Source organism: Protobothrops mucrosquamatus, unplaced genomic scaffold (genome assembly GCF_001527695.2).
Source record: "Protobothrops mucrosquamatus isolate PMUCROS unplaced genomic scaffold, P.Mucros_1.0 scaffold1802, whole genome shotgun sequence".
Lineage (NCBI taxonomy): Eukaryota > Metazoa > Chordata > Lepidosauria > Squamata > Viperidae > Protobothrops > Protobothrops mucrosquamatus.
Window position 1 is genome coordinate 345,858 of NW_015387939.1, and position 21,748 is coordinate 367,605.

General features: G+C 38.3%; 2 protein-coding genes across 2 annotated transcripts; both read left to right on the forward strand.

Moving 5' to 3' along the window:
• Positions 1-10,340: 10,340 nt before the first annotated feature.
• Positions 10,341-16,289, forward strand: SAMD13 (sterile alpha motif domain containing 13). Its single transcript, XM_029285516.1, has 3 exons — positions 10,341-10,429; positions 16,059-16,170; positions 16,212-16,289. The coding sequence occupies exons 1-3, from the start codon at positions 10,377-10,379 to the stop codon at positions 16,287-16,289; spliced, it is 243 nt and encodes an 80-aa protein (XP_029141349.1). The 5' UTR covers positions 10,341-10,376.
• Positions 16,290-20,141: 3,852 nt separating this feature from the next.
• LOC114923067 (dnaJ homolog subfamily B member 6-like) lies at positions 20,142-20,840 on the forward strand. Its single transcript, XM_029285517.1, has one exon. It carries the CDS (start codon positions 20,142-20,144, stop codon positions 20,838-20,840), a length of 699 nt encoding a protein of 232 aa, XP_029141350.1.
• The last annotated feature ends 908 nt before the right edge of the window (positions 20,841-21,748 follow it).

The following is a 21,748-nucleotide window of genomic DNA, read 5'->3' on the forward strand; positions in this document are numbered from 1 at the left end:
AGGAATCATCTCTTATCCCACCTTGCAATCCTGGGGAACTGGGTAGCTCAGAGACTACCAGGTGAGGTGAGCAGGATTTTTTCCTTGGCCACAGTTGTTTTGACCAGGACTTGATTAGAAAGAGATTTTATTTTTTATATGGTGGCAAAGGACAATTTGATTCCCTCACCATACCCCAAAAAGCTGGTCAGGTTTTTTTAAACTACTTTTCACACTGTAAAAATAAACCATAATAGGTGAAATGCATGGGGCTTGCTAACTGTTGCTTTTAGCATTCCCTCATGAGCCAGTGGGAAGAATCATTCCCAATTTAAGAAGAGACTGAGTGCTGCACAGCAACTTTACCCAGTGTTTTCAGTTTTGGAAGGTGGGGTGCATACAACACCAAGCTGGGGCTGCATAGAGAAGATCTCAATTTTCCCAATTCCAAATATGTAATATAATGCTTATGTTTCCTTGAAGTGATTGTCGGGAAAAAAATTGCAGGTAAAGTGCTTGGAACACTCAAAACCACTATAGAAGCCAAAGTATTAAGGAAGAATAATACAGAATTTAAGCAAAGATAGTTGTCTGTTTTGCCTTACAGCTTTGTTATTGAGTCGATTAAGTAATTTTTAAGTTGTTTTTTTAAAAAAGTTGAGTGTAACTTGTTTTTAATGATGTTTTCAAGTACTGTTTAGGAAACCCTTTAAGAGAAAGAATGATTGCTGTTACCATTGCAAATTCTAAACCAGCCTTTTCTTGTTGTTAGTTGTGAAGTTATGTCCGACCCATTGCAACCCCATGGACAACGTTCCTCCAGGCCTTTCTGTCTTCTACCATCTTCTGGAGTCCATTTAAGCTCACGCCTACTGCTTCAGTGACTCCATCCAGCCACCTCATTCTCCATCATCCCCTTCTTCTATTGCCCTCAATCTTTCCCAGCATTAGGCTCTTCTCCAGTGAGTCCTTCCTTCTCATTAGGTGGCCAAAGTACTTGAGTTTCAACTTCAGGATCTGGCCTTCTAAAGAGCAGTCAGGGTTGATCTCCTCTAGGACTAACTGGTTTGATTGCCTTGCAGTCCAGGGGACTCGCAGGAGTCTTCTCCAGTACCATAGTTCAAAGGCGTCAATTCTTTGGTGCTCAGCCTTTCTTATGGTCCAACTTTCACAGCCATACATTGCAACTGGGAAAACCATGGCCTTGACTATACGTACTTTTGTTGGCAGGGTGTTATCTCTGCTTTTTAGTATGCTGTCTAGATCAGGGCTTTTCGGGTACCACCTGTGGTACATTGGCACCTGGCAGGTCGTACGCGGCCATCCTAGAAAAGTAGCGGGGGAGGGGAATGAGCTGAACCAGTGGCAGCACCGCACAAGCCTGAGCAAGAGATGGCTGGAGCTGCAGGGCTGTCAGGGCTCAGCGGAAGCACCAGGATCAGTGCCGCTTTCCAGCTGATCGGCGCTTCTTCAAGACTGTCAGGGCTCAGTGGAAGTGCCAGGATCAGCGCCAGGCTCCAGCTGGAGCTCGGCACTGATCCTGGTGCTTCTGTTGAGCCCTGAAGAAGCACCAATCAGCTGGAAAGCAGCACTAATCCTGGTGCTTCTGCTGAGCCCAGAAGAAGTGCTGATCAGCTGGAATGTTGCAGCATCTCCAGGGTCTTGTGATTTACATTCAGATTTTTGGCAACTGATTCATATTTATGACAGTCACAGTGTCCCAGGGTCATGTGAAGTGACCAAAACCTGCTGCAACCACCCAGCAGGCAGAGGGAATAAAAATCAACCCCCCCCCACCCCTGCTGCCAATCCTCAACAGAAATGCTCACAACAATGAAAACCTCGGACAGGAGGAAAAGTGCCGCCGGGTGGGCAGGCAGGTGTCTTGCTCGGCTGTGGCTTGGGGGGCACTTTTTTCAGTGCCATTGTAATTTTAAACAGTCACTAAGCGAACTGTTGTAAGTCGAGGACTACCTGTACTTTATCACTTTTTTCCTTTTTGATTTTTTTTGGGGTCATCAAGTTTTTGACACCTTGCTAGGCGACTGGTGGTACTTGGATATTGCCATATCCTAAAAGTGGTACAATGGGTGAAAAGGTTGAAAAGCCCTGGTCTAGATTTGCCATAGCTTTCCTCCCCAGGAGCAAGCGTCTTTTAATTTCTTGGCTGCAGTCCCCATCTGTGGTGATCTTGGAGCCCAGGAAGATAAAATCTGTCACTACCTCCATTTCTTCCCCATCTATTTGCCAGGAATTGAGAGAGCCAGATGCCATGATCTTGGTTTTCTTAATGTTGAGTTTCAAGCCAACTTTTGCACTCTCCTTCTTCACCCGCATCAAGAGGCTCTTTAGTTCCTCTTTCTACACAGTCTTTTCTACACAGATGCTATTCAGATATATTATACTTCAGCTTGTTTAATTTTTAACTATTCCAACCTCTTTTAGCGAATGGACTCTTGCTTCCAGATATGTAGTGCCTTTAAAATCGACAGTTTTCAGCATATGCCTACAATTTTTCCTTTCATCTCTCCTTCCATTTCTGTTCTTCAAGCTTTACATGCACATTTTAATGCAGTCATAATTTTCTTCTCTTGCCTCTGCCCCCTCCCTCTGATTCATAAAAGAGATATCAGTAAGTTAGGGGGACTTCCAGGTTTGTAGAAGTGTATTTCAAAATCATAGAGAGAAAATAAATACAGGGGGAAAAGAATGTAGGGCTTCAGTTCAAAAGTTGCCTTATGTGGGTTAATAGCATTACAGGCAAGGATTCCGATCACAGGGGAAAGTGTGTGGGCCCTTTTAATTGCAGGAGGTCATATATTCTGCCAGCTGTGATGACAAGGTTTTGTAGAAGGAGGGAACTTCCATGCACAAAAAAGTTTGCCATCATAGCACATGGAAGCTAGAACCTTGACCTGTTATAGGCATTCAGCAACACTGTTGATTGTTTGGGCAAGCAGCTATATTTCTTTCTTACAAAACTGGGCACACATGATGGAACAGTTAATGTGGCAATTTACAAATATTTCTTACTTGCTTACATTTAAAGTGCAGATAATTAGTATCTAAGCAAAATGAATAATGCTTTTTCCTTTGACTTCTGTACGTATAGCTGCAGAAATATGTAGTCAATATCTCCAATTCACATTGTCCTTCCCATTCCACACATAAGTTTAATGACAACAGTGAAGAGGAGATGGAAAAATTATAAGTAGTCCTCACTTACTGACTGCCGTTGAATAAGAACTCTGCCACTGAGCGATGCAGTCATAAAGTGAAACATCACATGACTGCACCAAATTTTTGATATCAGTTCCAGTACAATAGTCATTAAGAGAATCACTGTGTGTCGCTAAGCGCAACATCACATGACTATGACTTACAACTTACTGCCAGCTTTCCTATTGACTTCTCAAGCAGGCTGTGACGGTAGTAAGTAGTGATCATGTGACTGCAGGATGTTGCGACAGTTGTAAATGCATACTGGTTGCCAAACACCTGAATTGTGATATCACAGACACTATAACAGCTATAAGTTTGAGAACTGGTCATAAATCTTTTTCAGAACTGTTTTAACTTTGAGTGGTCCCTGAATGAGCAGTTGGTAATTGAGGATTACTTGTAATAATAAATGGATAAGCTTCTATGGAGCAAGCATAACTGAAATTTTGGCATTCTCTCCCTACAAAAACGCTACTTTATGCATTCATTCATTTTTATCCTGCCTTTATTTTTTGTCAACTTGCATCATACATACTTAATGCTCCTGCATCCTGTTTTCTCCACAACAACAATTCTATAAGATGGATTGGACTAAGAGAAAGTGACTGGCCCAAAGTCTTCTAGATCAGGGGTTTCCTCACCGGGAACTTTAAGACTTGTGGACTTCAACTCCTAGAATTCTCCAGCCAGCAATGCTGGCTGGAGAATTCTGGGAGTTGAAGTCCACAAGTCTTAAAGTTCCCAAGGTTGGAGACCCCTGTTCTAAATGGTTTTCATGCCTAAAGGAAGACTAGAACTCACTTTAACGACTACATCCAACCGGTTCTCCAGTTTTCTACTTACATATGTTCAGAGAAGTGGTTTTCCCCTTGATTTTCATATCTCACTGAATACAGTGAATAAAGAGAATAAAATTCTTGATGTGATAGCAGTTGAGGAATGTGTATAGTCATAGCTAACAGTCCTTAGGAGTATGTGAATGAATCGGTTTGAAATAATCTGGTCATTGAGCATTGTCTGTAAAATCTGTCTACAGAAAAAAATTAAAATACGTTATTTTGCTCTTTTAAATCTCTTCAAGCCATTTGCTTTTATTGAATCTTCATACTAGCAAACATTATGGTTACTGCTAAAAAAAAATCCAATCCAAAGAAAGTGGCTTGGGGTGTAAAGTCATAAAATAACTTCTCTCCTGGGTTGCATAAACACAAGCAAATCCTGGATTTTTGGAGCTTCGTGTGATGTTCGGAAGAAGACAGGAGAAATGTTATTGAAAATGCAAAGAAGGCTATCATGGCTTCCTTTAATTTCTAAGTGTAAGAGTTGCCCTCCCCTTTCTTAACTTGCTTTCCCAACTCTGTTACTTCAAACAGTCAGATACATAAGAAGTGAAATATTTTCTTTCCCTTTTCTGTTTGCTGGGAAAGGTTTTAGAGTAAGTGAAGACATTACATAAAAGAAAGACCGGAATACAACCTCTGAATCATGTTTACCTAAATAGCCAATTCGTGTCTGCCTGTTGTTGAAGGAATTAAAAAAAAAAATGCAATTCTTTTTTTCTTGGTGTTAAGATGTGTTATGGTTACAAAATACGGAATCATAGAACTTGGAGAAAGGCTTGTAAGCTTATCCAAATATCTGTTTGGTGCCAGAAATTTAGAATTAGTGTATACTTCAATAGGTGTAGGTCAGGGGTAGTCAACCTTGGCTCTTTTATGACTCGTGGACTTCAATTCCCAGAATTCCTGAGCCAGCTAAGCTGGCTCAGGAATTCTGGGAGTTGAAGTCCACGAGTCATAAAAGAGCCAAGGTTGACTACCCCTGATGTAGGTATACCTGGTCTCTCCTTGAAAATCTCTAGTGAGGGAGAGAAGTCATCCACCTTATTTTTATTTTATATGCGTATATTTCTTTATACCCTGCTTTTGTTACTTTTATAAATAACTCAAGGTGGCAAACTTACTTAATACCCCTTCATCCTGCTATTATCCCTACTACAACAATCCTGTGAGGTGAGCTGGCTAAGAGAGGGTGACTGGCTTAAAGTCATTTAGCAGGCTTTCATGGCTGGGACAGAACTTGAACTCATGCTTTCTAACCTGGTGTCTTAATCATTAGACCAAACTCTCCAGTAATGTGCAGGTATAGAAAAACAATACAATTTAACTGTTATTATTACACATGCTCTTATCATTACCTCTTCCTAATGACCTTCCTTTAATTTATAAGCCTATGAAATCTAGTCATACTCCATGGCACCCCAGAGATGAAGTCTGTTCCCTCATCTGTATAATAGGCCAATAGGTGTATGTTACATGCTACCATCTTCTTTTTCTTTCTAGATACAGCTTTATAAGATGCTACAAGATGTATAGACTAAGGAAGGCAGAGAAATTCAAGCAAGGCCATGCTATGTTGTCAGCTAGGCAATGCCCAGGTCAGAATGGCATTAAAAGAACTAATTCTAGAATCTACAGTGGCCTTCATCAGAAATCAAATATTCTGATAATTTCCAAATTTCCAGATGAGAAAAGACTGTCTAAACCATAATATGGAGTTTTTTCTCTTCAGATTCCCGCCATTATTGCATGGTTCTATATCAAAGCTCTCTGGAATCGCGTCAGCATTGCTTTTTCACAGATGTGGGAAATACACCTCCTCAGACATGTCCAAGGGCAAGAGTCGACATTTTCTCAGACTTGGTGAAGCTGTGGTATCCCTAAAATTAGCTTATTCACCTTTCTGGATCCTTTCCTCTTATTTGCCTGAAAATACTTCCTCTATTCCTCTATTTTTCTTGCCAGCACAGAGTAAAAAATGTTGGAGCTGTGATTGCTGTCTCCCTTCTCTTTTTTTCCTGCTGTTCTTCCAGAAGGTAATATGGAGAAAGGAACAAGAGAATCAGTTGTCAAGCAATCCCAGTTTTCTGCAGCTTTAAAGATGCTGAAAAGATTTCTATCCCCTTCCATCCTGTCCTTTCAGATACACCGTTTTAACACTAAAATGGCTGAACAGTAGTTGCAAACATAGTGCTCTAAAATCAAGCTTTTGCCTGCTTCTTCCCTATTTTAAAATTGTACTCCCATTGTCCAAAAGTAAAGCTTAAGCGCTGTAGGGAGAAAGTATAAGCCAGCTTACACCAGATACAGCAACTGAATTTAGGTCAAAATCAGAAGTTGTCAACCAGTCAGATCAGAGAAAGGTGAGAATACAGTACAGGAAACTCTAGTGAGCCATAGGCTGATCATGATAATGTTTCAGGTCTGAGGGATAACAATGCCAGCTGAAAGAATTAATATGGAACTGGCTGCTGTCACAGGATTGACTCCTTCGCCTCTAATCAAATTATTAAATTAGCAACTTCCTGCATTTGCTTAAAGAAAAAATCATTGGGAAGTTGCATTAATTATATCTCTTTTGGCACTGTATGTGTGTAACTCAGCAGCCTTTAAACTTTGACAGTGATGATAGGAATGAATAGATGATAGGAATAGCATTTTTCGTGCAACAGAAGACAATACATAATCATATAGTAATGGGGGCTTCAAACTATACTGACACTGTTGGAAGGAACTCTGTTAGGATTTAAATATCTAATATGTTTTGGACTCAGTTTGCTCACAGCTTCAGCTCCCAGCTGGAGAAAAGAACAAGGGATCGGCCAAAACTTAATCCTGACCAACTAGGATGAAGTGATTGATAAAGTGGAGTTATAAGCAATATGTTGGGAGAGAGGGAATGTCCATGCCATTTGGGAATTTATAATATTAATGGTAGATAAATTCCGTGGTTATTTGGAAATCTGATTTTTAGAAGTTCAGGGAAAAAAGCCATAAAGCATCCATGATTCCAAATTCAATAGAAAAAAAAACCAATTTTAAGGATTCAAATACTTGTAGTATAATCAAGAATTAGTACAGGTGGAAAGGGAAAAAACTGGTGTAGCTCTATCAAGGGCTCATTAATAAAAAGACTTTTTAAAAAACAGATAGAAATATTACTAAAGAGAAAATGGATTATTCAAAACATAATGGTAGGAAAGTTTAGCTGAGGCTTGTTTAGGAATGCTAAAAATGGCTTTCTTTGATCACTTTCAGAGCAAGAAGATGATCAAGGAGAGGATAGGTCTCCTACTTAGGGAAAGGAAACGAAAAAGTGGGATTATTTAAAAGAACCTGAGACAGACAGACACACACACACATACACACAAACACAAAGACATATGTGGACTTGGGGCTCAAGGCACAGAAGTAAATGGCTAGAAAACATCCATCTACCTTAATTAAATAAAAGTCACCCGAGGTTCAAATTATACCCAAAGGGTTGAGGAAATTAATTTAGATTAATTTAAATAATTTAAATTTCCTGATGTTGAATGCTGTTCACCAAGAAAACAGATATTTTCCCTAAATAAGAGGTATTTTATATAGATTTTATTAAAAGAGAACATGAACATTAGCCCAAACTAATTCAGAACTAAGAGAAAGGGAAAAAAGAAAGAACAAATTTAAAAAAATTAGATGTTTCTAATTTTCTTTGCATCAAATATAGGTAAGATTACAAAGATCTCTTAGTCTAGGATTAAAAGAAAAGCTCACTTTTTCCTAATGATCACAACCACAAATCTTTTTTCCCCTAATCATCATAAGTGCATTTTTTCTGTTTTATGAAAAAGGTCTATATGGGTTCCAGTCAGCCATATTTTTTTTTTCTCTAATCAGGGTGAATTTATCTATCTACTCAAGTTCCACCACCTTCACAAGCTATTTCTCCATTGCGGGTAGTGTCAAACCTTTCCATTTTTCTAGCCAAATCTCTAGCCAATTTTATCGTTCATTTTTCCCTTGTTCTTCTGTCTCATATTTCAACAAAGGTTTATACATTTTGACAGATTGACAGATTCGTTATTATTATACAATTCTATTTAAAACTTGGTCTTACTTTCTTCCAAACCATAAAATCTTTTATCCACTTTAAACTTTTTTGTTAATTGTACATAAGAAAACCATTGACAAGAGTATCCTTCTGTTATCAAATCTTCTCTTGATTTCATTTTACAATCCCATTGAGAAAATTCTAATGCTTCATAATAAATTAATTACTTAACGTTTGTTTATTATTTTCTGCCCATAAAATGCTTCTTGTGCTAAAAGCCACAAAGGTGTTTTCAGGAAAATCTAAGTTTATATTTATTCCGTATTCTAAGAATAGTCTGCCTGACACATTGATTTTTAAAATCTACATTTATATTAATTTTATTAAACCATAGATAACCATGCCATCTAAATCTCAAAATTGTGAGCTTCAAACTCCAATAGCCGCCTATCTCTTACAATACCCACTCTTTCATCCAAACCTAACAGCAGGCAGCAAAATATAGTTTCATATCTGATAAGCCCAATCCTCTTTATTTTGTGTCTTGTAATATTTCATATTTAACTTGGGGTTTTCTCCCTAAATAAGAGGTTTTGTAGTAAATCTGGATGGCAGTGTGTTAGAGATCCTGTTGCATTCTGTGTAGGAAAACTGAAGGATTTTCTGTATTCAAACAAACTTCTCAGGTTACTTTAGTTCTTGCAATAAAAGTGTTAGTTTATTTCTTAATTATATTTGCACAATATTTTTGTACACATATAGACCTTTCACATTTTAAACAATTTATACAAAACTGAATGAAAAAATATGAAACACATCATATCCTTTTTCATTTGGGCGGGGAAGAAAGGTTTGAAAGGTTTTTTTTAAAAAGCAGCACTATATTTTTTTCTAAATTCTCCCCATTGTTTTCCACTTCTTAGACTGGAGAAACCAACAAAAATTAATTTCACATTATATTGTATTATTGGATTAGATTGTTATATATACAGCAAGTATGGTTGTAAAATTTTAAATTTATCACATGCCATGGGATCTGGAAGGTCTTTTCTTGTAGTCCCAATCTGTTTTTACTTGGTAGGCTCAACCAGAGATGTCACCAAACCTAAAAAAGGATAAGGTAGAGCTAGAAAAGATACAGAAAAGGATAACAGAAATTATTAAGGCAAATGGGAAAGGCTTACAACAATCTTCTCCAATCAGGTTACCTTTCAGATATGTGATTTTAGTTTGACATCACTACAATATTGGGGATAATCTTACCTGTAAACCTGGAATAACTATATCTCCAATCCTCCAAAGGGAATTGTCGGTATATATAATTTTGATGGAGTGGAATAGGCCATTGTTGGATGAGGTCTATATTGTTAACACATATCTATTCTATATCCATGTTTATTCTTTCTAACCAACAGAACATTAGAAAGAAATTACGTACAAAGGATTAGAGCTATGTCTATGTGTCATCAGGATATCTCTCCAAAAATAGAATGGGACCAAATTTGATGTGGGAGAGAAGCTAGTCAGAACAAAACAGAGTTTGAAAATGGACTCCATTTCACCTGCAAAGAAAAAACAAAACAAGGGAGGCAGAGGGGCAGCAACTTGTGACAGTATTGACTGCCTTGTTCTTCAGCCCCCCCCCCCATCTTCTGGTCACATAACCCATGGTATTGCTATTAAGCAATTGGAAAGAATTCCAGAAGGCACGCCCTGCATGCTTTCTCTGCCTTCTTATTCTGAGAGTCATTTCAAAGTCTACTATTAATGCCCATATTTCATTCATCTCCTCAGTATTATTGTCAAACCTGTTGCAAGGGGGAGCCCATCCAGTTGCTTGGAGCACCAAGTTAAGTAGAGGGGCAAATATTGAAAAAGATGAATTTTAAAGAAAAATACAAATACGTTTTGTAGAAAGGAGGTGCTGATTTCATGACATGTCTAGAGTGTCAGTTCCCTTCACCTGTGCATTTCCTAAATGGGGAATGGATAAAAGATAATAACTTGCAGAAACCTCTCCACTGGCCAAGAAAATCCTTGCTAAAATGTATTAATATGCAACCTGTTGGAGACCTTTTATTGATAATTAAAAGACCTTTTCTATAAACTCTGTTGAAGTTGCTTTTAAACTTATGCAGTGTGACAATCTCTGTGTCTGTTCTTTTTCTCTGCTTTAAAACAGTTCAGGAAAAGCAAGGTTTAATACATTCTACAACACTCACTACAATGCTAGTAAATATGTGGACCCTTTTTTCTTTATTGGTTTAGTTCCTGATATAAAAGATCCCATTGACATCTCCATGCTGTCCATTGACATGGAAAACAAGGAAAATGGATCGCTGGACAAAGAAAAGTAAGTGGTCCTCCTAAATGTTGCATATTGATTGACTGAGCTGATGTTTAATTCTTCTGGGTAGCAAAAATGGTATAGAGCTGTAGTTTTATCTTGAAAGATCGTTAAAATGTTATTTTGCTAACTTCACAATATAGCCAGTACAAGAGGAGGTTGTTCTGACTTTGAAATTTTTGTCGGACTAGGGATATCATGTCTGAAGCATATATCTGATTTAAAGTATTTTATATCAGCACTGTCTAGGCCAGGGGTAGGCAACCTCGGCTCTTTTATGACTCATGGACTTCAACTCCCAGAATTCCTGAGTCAGCATAGCATAGCATAGTTGAAGTCCATGAGTCATAAAAGAGCCGAGGTTGCCTACCCCTGGTCTAGGCTCACTTGTAATCCTAATCAGTTTCTCACCTTTGAAGATGTATGGATTTCAGTTACCAGAATTCCTCAGCTAGCATGCTGGCTGGGGAATTGGAGGAGTTGAAGTCCCCACATCTTCAAGTTGCCAAAGTTGAGAAACACTGTTCCAAGTGTTTAAAGAGCCTGTTTACTACTAAGGGGCTTCACGGAGGGTATCAGCAGCAGTTATAAAACAAAAAGGTTAATGGAGTAGTTCATGCTGATTACCTGCCACTTAAGAACATGCAAGGCTTGCTATGAGCCTACCAAGTTCCCTCTAGGTGACTAATAATGACATCACTCAAGTTTCTTTCTCTAAGCCAGGGTGTCAAACTGGCAGCTCGCGGGCCGGATGCGTCACGTGCAGGCCACGCCCACCCCGGCTCCGCAAAGGCAAAAAACGTCGCAATACATCTCGTGACGCGATCGAGTTTGACACCCGTGCTCTAAGCTGTTGCCAGTCCTCAAGTAACAACAATCCTCTCACCACCTCCTCACACAAAAGGGAAATAAAAGGTAGTTCCTAATATCCTGCCCCATCTGTATTTTTAATTCACATTGTATGCATTTGTTTCTTTCTTTGCAAACTCAATCAAACAAAACCTAGTGGTGGTTGTAAGTGGGGGGGGGGGAATGTCTGATTCCAGAGCTGGCATTCCTCCTGCTGCTAAAGGCCTTTTGGAAGCTGTGAGGACGAAAGGAGAGAATTTTGGCAATTTTGCCATCATTTGCTCTCTTGAATAGTTATAACTATTATAATAGTTATAATAGTTATAAGAAGAGGCCTTTCTCCATTTGTATCTGTTTTTTTCTGATATGTTCCCATAACAGAGGAACCTATTATGGTGTGAAAGTGGTCATTTTCCGACAAGCATCCAATGACCATCTCAGTGTTTTAAACCTGTTATGAATTCTCATTAATTTATAAATATAATCAGGTGACTGCTAGTGGGTGGGAGCAAAGTGTGGCCAGTTTCCCTTTATTTGGGTACACTCCTCACTGGCCTTGATCTGGCTCATTGGCCACCATTTCGCTGTGGTTTCTCTAAGGTGCCAAATATAGCAGTGCAGTCGTAGTGATATGTCAAAATTGTTCAGTAACACAAGGCTACTTAGTCAGCAGTACAGGAAGAGCATACCTGTTCAACAGTGAAATAATGGAATGATAGGATCAACTCCACTTTCACCTTCCATTGCCTGCAGAAAAATGTGCGGAGAAAGCTAGAAGTCAGCATTTGTTGTCTACATAAAGAAAAGGAGGGGGGGGGGCTAAGAAAAGGTAACTCAGTTTGAAGTAATAGAGGAGCAGTTTAAAAAAAAAATCAAATAATGACAACACAAGGTATAGGAAAAAGGAGCACAGGAAGTCACCTAGACACGACAACTAGACATATCCCATTCTTGTTTATAGCCCCATGCTTTGCAACTATGTTTCTGCCAGCTTGTGAGATGCATAAAATAAGGGGTGACAAAACTGGGTGATTCATCCTAGCATTTTGCTTATCATGTGCTGCAAGAATGTATACAATCAGCACCCCCACTAATCGGCAGTGAATCAGAACAGATGCAAATAGAGGCAGGACAGAAACTGGCAACAGGCAGCAGGTGTCATGACAGTATAGGTTTCTGCTAATTCAAGGACGGCAGAGAGCATTTACTATTGGATTAAAGGAAAGAAAGGCCCAGTTACAGGTAGACCTAGAGCAGGGGTAAGCAACCTTGGCTCTTTTATGACTCGTGGACTTCAACTCCCAGAATTCCTGAGCCAGCCATGCTGGCACTTTTGCGACTTTCTTACAAGCCAAGTCAATAGGGAAGCCTGATTCACTTAACAACTGTAGCAAGAAAGGTTGTAAAGCGGGACAAAATTCACTTAACAAATGTTTGGTTTTTGGGCTCAATTGTAGTTGTAAGCCGAGGGCTACCTCATATTCGTTACAAGAACAAAATGTTGAAATTCTGATTTGGATGGTGAAAACAGATAAAGAGTACTGATCACCCCAGTACCCGAAGGGCAAGAATTCTTATCAATTGAAAGAACATCCACAAGCTCAGCAGTGTTGCAAGAAAACATTAGCTACTGTAGAGTGTCATATAAATTGCAGTACCAGCCCCATTGCGAAAGCAAAAATTCAGTTGTCAAAATTTGTTAAATTAAATAAATACATTTTCACATATCTAAAATAACAAGGAATGAAAATAATTTCATGATTGTCTCAATTGGTGACATGTTTTGTGTACTGTAATAAAAAACCTCCAACCTCTGAACTATGTAAAAGGGATTTTTTTTTTAAAAAGGTGCATATCCCCTTCCCCCCCCCCCCAATATCTTTTTTTCTTCATACCATGTGCATAATATCCAGTCAAGCAAGAGAAAAATCCAAGCAGTGCCTGAGGCAGGGAATTGAAACAATCAAGTGGTCTTTCCCCTTGAAAGATACTAGGTGACAGGGTAAACAACATAAATTCAGCTCTTCAACTTTTGTCCATTCTGCCCAATATATTTGATTTATCAAGCAGGTGAAAACTGAATTAAGAGTTCATGGCCTCCTTTAGGTGTATTTTAAACTGCCCACCAGTAGGTGTCACTGATGCAACAAAGAAGCACAAGGTGGAAATGTGAGCCTGTATTCAACTGTATGATTCTTGAATGGAATCTCAAATTACATACACACATTTTCAGGTTACCTCCCATGTATATTCACAATACTGTGTGGAGTTAAGATTTAGTTTCTGTTACAGAGATACCATGCAGGTTCATTTTAGATTTTATTTTACAACTAATTAGGGGACAACTAGCATTATTGCACTGTTATTCAAAAACAGAGCTTGTTTAATCTTTACACTTATAATTAAAGTTCTCTATATTTTTAATTTTGTATAGTATTGGCAGAACTAACCCTCATCCTAAAAACTAGTGATTTGGTTGGATTCAAAATCTGGTACATTTTCTCAAAATGTAGATAAACAATTGAATTAAATTAGACCAATCACCAAGTAAATAGACACAACCCAAGGCATACATTTAAGTAGAATTTGATTATCTAATTATTATGTTATTCTCGAAGGGGAGGACTTTGGATATTCCTAGCAATGTCAAATCACATTGTACTAAGAAGTTTGGATAAAGTTCAGTAAATTAAGAGTACTATTCCACCAGCACTATACAAGGTCTTTTTATAAAGTTAGTCTACTGAGTTTCATACTTCTAAAATAGCCTGATGTAACCAGATGTTCTCTGGATGTGTAGGATTTCAATTCCTACCGTATTATCGCTAACTTCTGGCTATGTTGGCTTCAAAGTGGTAGGTACTACATTGGATGCGGTGGTTGTAAGACCATTGAAAGAATTGGGTTTTAGCATCCAAGCTTGTGTGAACCAAATTAGCATAGGACTACACTGATACGCTTTTTACCTACAGAATCTGCATGGATCAATTTTAGATTAGCAGAGAGCTGACATGCAAATGATGCGCAAACTACACATCTGGAATTGGGCAATTGCTATTATCATGCATGCTTGTGCTAGCACATTCCTGTTTGAAGACTTATAAGATGTGCTTTGTGGGCTTTCTTCCACTTCCTGTTGCAATAGATATTTAAAAAGATGGTTGAACACAATAGCAGGGAAAGGGCAAATAGTAAAAAGGGGGAGGAAACTGCCCTGGGTATGTGTGTAAGCAGATGTGTTTGCTTCTATAGGGATAACAGAATACATAACTGCAGAAGTCAAGTGTTGAGAGTAAGACGTCTTACATATCACTTTGCTGACAATTCTGAAAACCATTTCCTTTGAAAAATTAATTTTATTAAAAATTATACAGCAATTGCAATAGTAGAAACTAATACAAACTAAAAGAAAGAAAAAGAGTAGAAAAAGTTTTTTAAAAAGTGCAAAGGTGATTTCTATTTTGCTTGTTCTGCAACTAGCTTCCAACAGATAGAGACAATGGAGAAGCTGTCAATAAAAACATAAATGTCTCACCTAACAACCAAATGGAAAGTGACATCTTAAGTCTATCACAGTCACATGATGTTTGGCTTAACAACTGTGTTGCTGTGAACTCAGTTGGAATATACTTGATTGTCTGTCACAGAGTCTGTCACATCCATCCCTGCTCTGAATCATGCAGACATTGGAGGAAATATCCTGGACTTAAATTGGTGAAGGTCAATCCTCAGTCTGTTTTGGAGGTAGGAATAGTGCAGTTAGTCCTGCCCAGATTAATACTAAACTTTATTCAGAGCTCTTAGTTTATTAGGTTGTTTAGTCTGCATAAGACTGCATTATTGAGGGAAAGTAATAATAAAAGGGCTTTCTGGCATTTACAATAAAGATAGTGTGTGTGCCTAATGCTATAGACTCCTTATTAGTCCATGCTTTTTTGACAATATCCAAATATTATTAGATAATGTGGATAATTAATTTGCTAGCAAGTGGTATGCATAGTGAAAGAGAAAGCAGATTTGGAATAGGAAGTGCCAGATTCAAGTCTTAATTCAAATAAGAAGATCACTACATGACTTTGGCAGAGTTATAAACGACAGTGCACCCAAACATTTGGCATTTACTGTTGCTTAATGGACAGACAAAGTTTATCTTCGTTCAGTTCAGGGCAAGGAAGTCCTAACATGAAGCCTGTTCTAAGATACAATTTTTCACTTCATGCTTATAGGATTAAAATTATATGTATTTTCTACCACAATATACATTGTGTGTGTGAATGTACGTGTGTCTGATGGTTTAAGTGCTAGATTTGGAATAAGCCAGGCTCAAAATCTTAGTTAGCCCTAATATTTCTGCCTGGAGATTTTATGCCATCTCTCTTCCCAACTTGCATGATAGTTCATTGTGCCTAAAAAGGATCTGGAAGGACACTCCAGAAGAAATATCTTTACAAGGCAGTTTTTTGGAGGGTGCTACAAGGTAGCAGTAGACCAGTGGTGAAAGTAGGCCATGTGTTACCTTCACACATGCTAACTGGGGAGATAGGAATTTGGTCCAACAGATACCAAACTGACAATGACTGTTTAGGCTTATGAGGAGCTAGGATTCAGAATGGACTCATAGACTTATAGAGGTGGTTGTTTAAAAGGTCTTTATATCAACAAGCAAGATAGGTTCCTTACCCGGATGGTTTTCTTTTTCTTGAGGGAGCAATTGAGTAGCGTATGTGCTACTTTGTACGTCCATGCCAAAGATTCATTTTTGTTTGAATTTCTTAAAACTCCATAGCTTGGTAGAGAATGGAAGACCTCCTGATCCGGCTGACTGGGCAGTTACAGATGTGGTGAATTATTTCAGAACAGTGGGCTTTGAAGAACAAGCAAATGCTTTTCAAGAACAGGTAAATCTGTTTGCACAAAGCTTTTTACTTTTAATTTCCAGCTTGGGAGATTTCAGAGTAGAGACCATGACAGGCAAATACTTGATATTGCAAAGACCTGGGTTCATATCTCCTCTTAACACCGAGTCACCTTGGATCAGTTGTATTAAGACCAATGTACCCCACAGGTTTGTTGTGAGAGTAAAGTGAAAGACACCCCCACGTACACCTGTACTCTGCTTCGAGCTCATAAATGAAAAGTGCAGTAATGCAATAAGTAAATAAAATAAGCACTCAATGAATGCAGTTAGGAGTGAGTTGGTTGGCACTTTAAAATTGAGCTACATGATAGAAAATGAGTATGGGAATGTCAATCACCTACACAACATTACCAGGACGATGCCTGTACCCTTCCAGTCCCTTGATAGACTTGCTTAGGTTGGCACCAACACATCTCAAATGAATGAAAGGGAGGAGGTGACAGGTTTTTCACAGTGACACCTACATACAAGTAGTCTTTGGCTTATGATTGATCATTTAGTGACAGTTCAAATTTATGACAGATTCCCTAAAGATACTTACCAACTCAGTTCTAAAATTCCAACAGCCAGTGGGGGGGGGGGTGCAGTCACATGACCAAATTATGGGTGCTTGACAACCAGCTCACATTTATGGCTGTTTGTAGTATCCCGAGGCCATGTGACTACAATTTACAATGTTTTTGCTGAAGAACATTGTTTGCTTCAGTTTTTGGCACAAGCACGCCATAGTGAATAATAATGAATTTGCTTAATGACTGCTGCAAAAAAAAAATCATGAAATTCAATTGGTCATCATGTTGATGATCTGCTTTATGACTGTCATGACTTAGGACCATAATGTGCAGGCTCCATTATGGTTGTAAGTAAGGACTACCTGTAATTGTCACTAGGTGCTACGACTGTCTAATGAAAAGCTGCTAATCCAGCAGCGTTTATTTATTCCTCAGTACTCGTTATTAACTGAGTGCTCTTTTTAAGTACGCTTCAGATTTAACTGCTAAAGAAACTCAGCAGGGAAAACAGTAGGAGAAGTAATTGAACTGACTTTTGAAACAGGATTTTAAAGCCATAGGGAAACTGTATATTTGATGCTATATGCTAAGTTGTCACGTACTTTGTCCATGTTTTGGAAAGGATTCCTTTTAACTCCTTGATAGGACTCTGGTTTTGCACAGGATTGCACAATGGTGGCGGTAGGGCCACTAACCGTAAGGAAAATGGTGCTTATAAGTACATAAATGGAGAAAACATCAATTTCAGAGATAATGAATATCGAGATAACTTTAAAAGAAACAAAAATTCTTTTCATCTCGATAAATTGTTGTCCTGTGATACCAACTTTCCAAAGATAAGGAACTGTAGATGTTTCAACCACACCTTCAGTTCTTAGATGTTTCATATGTCCTTCTTTTCCTTTCTTGTCTTGTACACATTATTACAGGAGTCACTTTTCTATCATATCATCTGCTGCTGCTGCAGTACCATTTAAAAGGATGGTTTGGCATGACTAGAGTCTATTGCATGAGTCATTCTCCTCCCCAGATATTGGGGGAGGGAGGAGATGCAATGAAGATTAAAAAAAGAGAGAGGACTTTGATTGAGTCATCTTAATTTCTTTGAGAACAACAAATATGCACACACACACACAAACACACACACACACACGACAGTGAATCATGGCCTTCATTTTTTGGCTTTGTGATCAGTTCCAGGCATAGGATTCTAATATTTCATCAGCTTCTGCAGTGCTGGATTAAAACAAACAATTGAAAATCATGCTTGCTAATGACTGCACTACCCCCATTTTGTACTTGTGGGTATCCTTACTTTCAGTTCAGTTCAATCCCTGCTTTTTTGTAGCATGTCATAAATTGAAGGAAGTTCAGCATCTGCCATTCCATTTAAAAATTGTCATGAAAGACATTGTTTGTGTAAAGGACAGCTTTTTAAAAACAGCACCTTTTAAAGCAAGACTTTTATGTTATTTATTACATTTCTAATCCACCTTTCCTACAGGAGCTCAAGGCGGTATACATACTGTTCCCACCTCCTGTTTTTTCTCCACAACGCTCCTGTCAGGTAGATTAGGCAGATAGAGAATGGCTGGCCCAAAGGCAGTGAACATCCATGGCTGAAATTGGACTAGAATCTGGGACTCCTGGCTCATCCAACCCATCTCACCTGGTCAGGCAGGAGCTTCTTGTTGCAGAATTCATTAGTTAAAGAATTATAAAGATGGAGTCTATGGAGCATCTTGTCCCATGAGGTGAGGTTGCCGCCCCCCGCTTTGCTGGGTTTTCAGAAGCACTAAGACTTAGCTCTCTCAACTGGCATGAAGATCCAAAAAAAAGACACAATTCGTGTGGGGTGTTGTCTTTTTTTAACTTTTTTATTTTTGTATGTTTTTTTATGTGGATTTTATTATTTTTTACTTGTAAATGCCTTCACCACTTTACCATACTGACTCTGAGGATTTTCTTTTGCAAAACAGGTCAGTGAAGTTTCAAATGTGTACTGCCCGACTTACGTTATTGGGGTTGAGCATATCTGGGGTACCTCTCTTGCAGTAATTAAATCACTCATGTCTTCTGTGATTGACAAAAAAAATCCAATTTTTAATAAAGTGTTACTTCTTATATTGGAATTCTTTTGAAAATTATAATATCCATTTTTTAATTTTTTTAAAAAAAGTTTAAATTAAATTAAATTTCAACTGACATAATTTAGGGCATATTATTCAGAGAACTGAAGAAGCTTCTTGGATGAGAAGCAAAATGTTTTCAAGGAAAAAAAACCAAGAAAGTCCAGTTGCCTTTTGTAAAAGCACCTTTGGGACAACCATGACTTGGACGATTGAGAATCTCCATAGACATGAGATCATAGAGTTCTTGCAATAAATTTGGCTATTAGAATTACATAAAATGTGGAGGCCATTACGTACCTTTAGGGGTGACAAGGCTGATGTGGGTAGGCACTGTGATCTGCTGTCCACTAAACTGGTTAAAGTAAATATCTCTGAGGACAAATATTCACATTCCACTAGAAACAGGCTTGGAAAGCGTGACGCTCATCTTGCTAAAACGGCACTTGAAAGAGGTTATCTAGGAAATGGGATCAAGAGATATAAATTGTTTTTGTGCTTAATTATTTTGTTTTCTTTAGACGTCATTTAATTTTTAAATACACAGGCAGATAAAGTTATTCATTTAAATATAAAGAGAAAATCAGCAAAGGGAAAGGTTTTTACACAAAATGGAAATATAAGCCAATTAAAAAAAAACAGGCAAAAACTATTTATACCTGAAATATTCCTTTCAGTTAATATCTGTGCCCCATTCAACTCCAGATTTTCATGCCAATGTAAAAAAGAGACTGTGGAGATGAAATTTCAAATTTTGATTAAGATGATCTGAAGATGTGCCATTCCCTAAAATTACCAAGTCATTTACCAGAATGCTGTACCTCTGCTTGATATCTACCCCTTTGTAGGTTTTGGTAATAAGCTGGGCTGAATTTGTGAAATAATATGGATCTTTCCATATCTTGTATTTGATTTGCCTTTAAGATAAATTGAAGCCACCCCAGAGCCAATGGGGCTGCGGTATGCAAATGAACAAAATCTAACCGTTATTTAGCTTATCTAGTGATGATGTCACAATCTTTTACAGGGAACTGTTTGAATAATTTTGAAATCAACAGTTTCCTTCTTTTTAGCCGATTGGTTATTACCCCAGTTAAGGTTACTAAAATCCCTGCCATGATACTACATGTAGAAATATCACATATTTAACAGTATTATGGGTCAGGGGTTTCTGAGTGTGTGTTTCTTTTGTTTGCTTTCAAATGTATTTTACACTTCAACTGTGAGACTGATAGAGCTCCAAAAAGGCCACTAGACTTTGTCCGTTTACTTGCCTCAGACCTGCCTGTTGTTATAAATATTTGAAGAAGATGGTAAATTATTATGAGGTTTTAGGAGTATCAAGAACTGCATCTGCCGATGATATTAAAAAGGCCTACCGACAGTTGGCCTTAAAAGTACATCCTGATAAGAATCCAGGAAACCAAGAAGCGGCTGAAAAGAAATTTGTAGAAATCTCTAAAGCCTATGAAGTCTTATCTGATACTAAAAAACGAGACGACTACGACCGATGCAGCAAAAAGAAGTTAAATGAAAAAAAACCTGCAAGAAGACAAGGTAGAGCTGGCAATGTGCAGAGAAGTGGCCATGGGGATAAAGGGTGTGGGAGAAGGCAGGTGGACCCTGAATTCAGCTTCTTCGGACCACACCTGAACATACAGATGGGTATGGATTCCTTTTCTCAAGATATCTTTGACAATCTGTTTGAAGACTTTTCTGGGCTTCAGCTAAATCCCCGCAGAAGTAGAAGCAAAACTGACAGGAGCTTTTCGGTCTCTATCACGGGCGTCTCCCCGATTGCAGGAACTGGTTTCACTTCCTTTGGATCTAACATCCCAGGGGGCTCCTCCTGCTCCTCCATCACATCTCTAAACAGGGGCAAAAATGGCAAATTCCGCTCCATCATCACAACCAGCAAAATTGTGGATGGCAAGAAAATCATTACAAAGAGAACGATAGTGAATGGCAAAGAAAGTGTTGAAAAAGAAGAAGAACCCATCGGTCACTGAAGTGTTTTCAGCCTATTCCAGGTAAGGACAGCTGCTGTGCTGGAAATTATTTTAAAACATATCCTATATTTTGCATGTGGGTAAATTAACATACATTCTTCCCAGGATCTGGGGCACTGGCTTATTGTGGCGTACATATACACTAACCCTTGAGATCTTTGCTGGTCAGCCTTTAGAACAGTCTTTTTCAAACTTGATGACTTTTAAGATGTCTGGACTACATGAAATGTTGTGACTGATCAATCAATCTACTTTTATTTCGGCCCGAGACCAGGATAAGGATGGTGGAGTACAGAAACTTTAAAAGGAAAAAAAAATACAGTAATAAAATTAAAACCCTAAAAGCTAGAAAATACAAAAGCAAAAATCTAAAAAGTATAAAAATAAAAACAACAAATAATCTATTATAAAGTGTGAAAGCTAATTAAAGTGGTTGAGTACTAGGTAGCATAAAAGAGGTTTAGAGTGGCTGGAGATTAAGAAACTGAGATTGAGGAGAGAGTGGAACTGAGAATGCCAACCTTGTCCTGGGCTGTGTTGGTGTCAGGGCTCCTTGGAGGTAGTGAGACAGCATGAAAGAATTTGGGGCAGATGAAAAGAAAAAGTAGAGATAGGCTAGTTCGGCTTTAGTACTGTCCAAACAATATTAGAGGCAGCTCTGTCTTAACCTTGTAGCTGCTGATGATGGGTGTTTTGGCTAGAGCAAATTATATTTTCCAGGGGTTGAGGAAAAAAAGTAAAGAAATTGGACTGGATTGATTTCAGCCATTCTGTGCAGAATTGGGCATAGCTGAAGATTATCAGCAGCAAACATTGAGAGTCAGACGTTTATTGACCAAGCCCCAATATAGCAGTGGCTGCCAAAGCATACACCATTGTTTTAATTGCCGTGAAGAGCCCAGGATTGG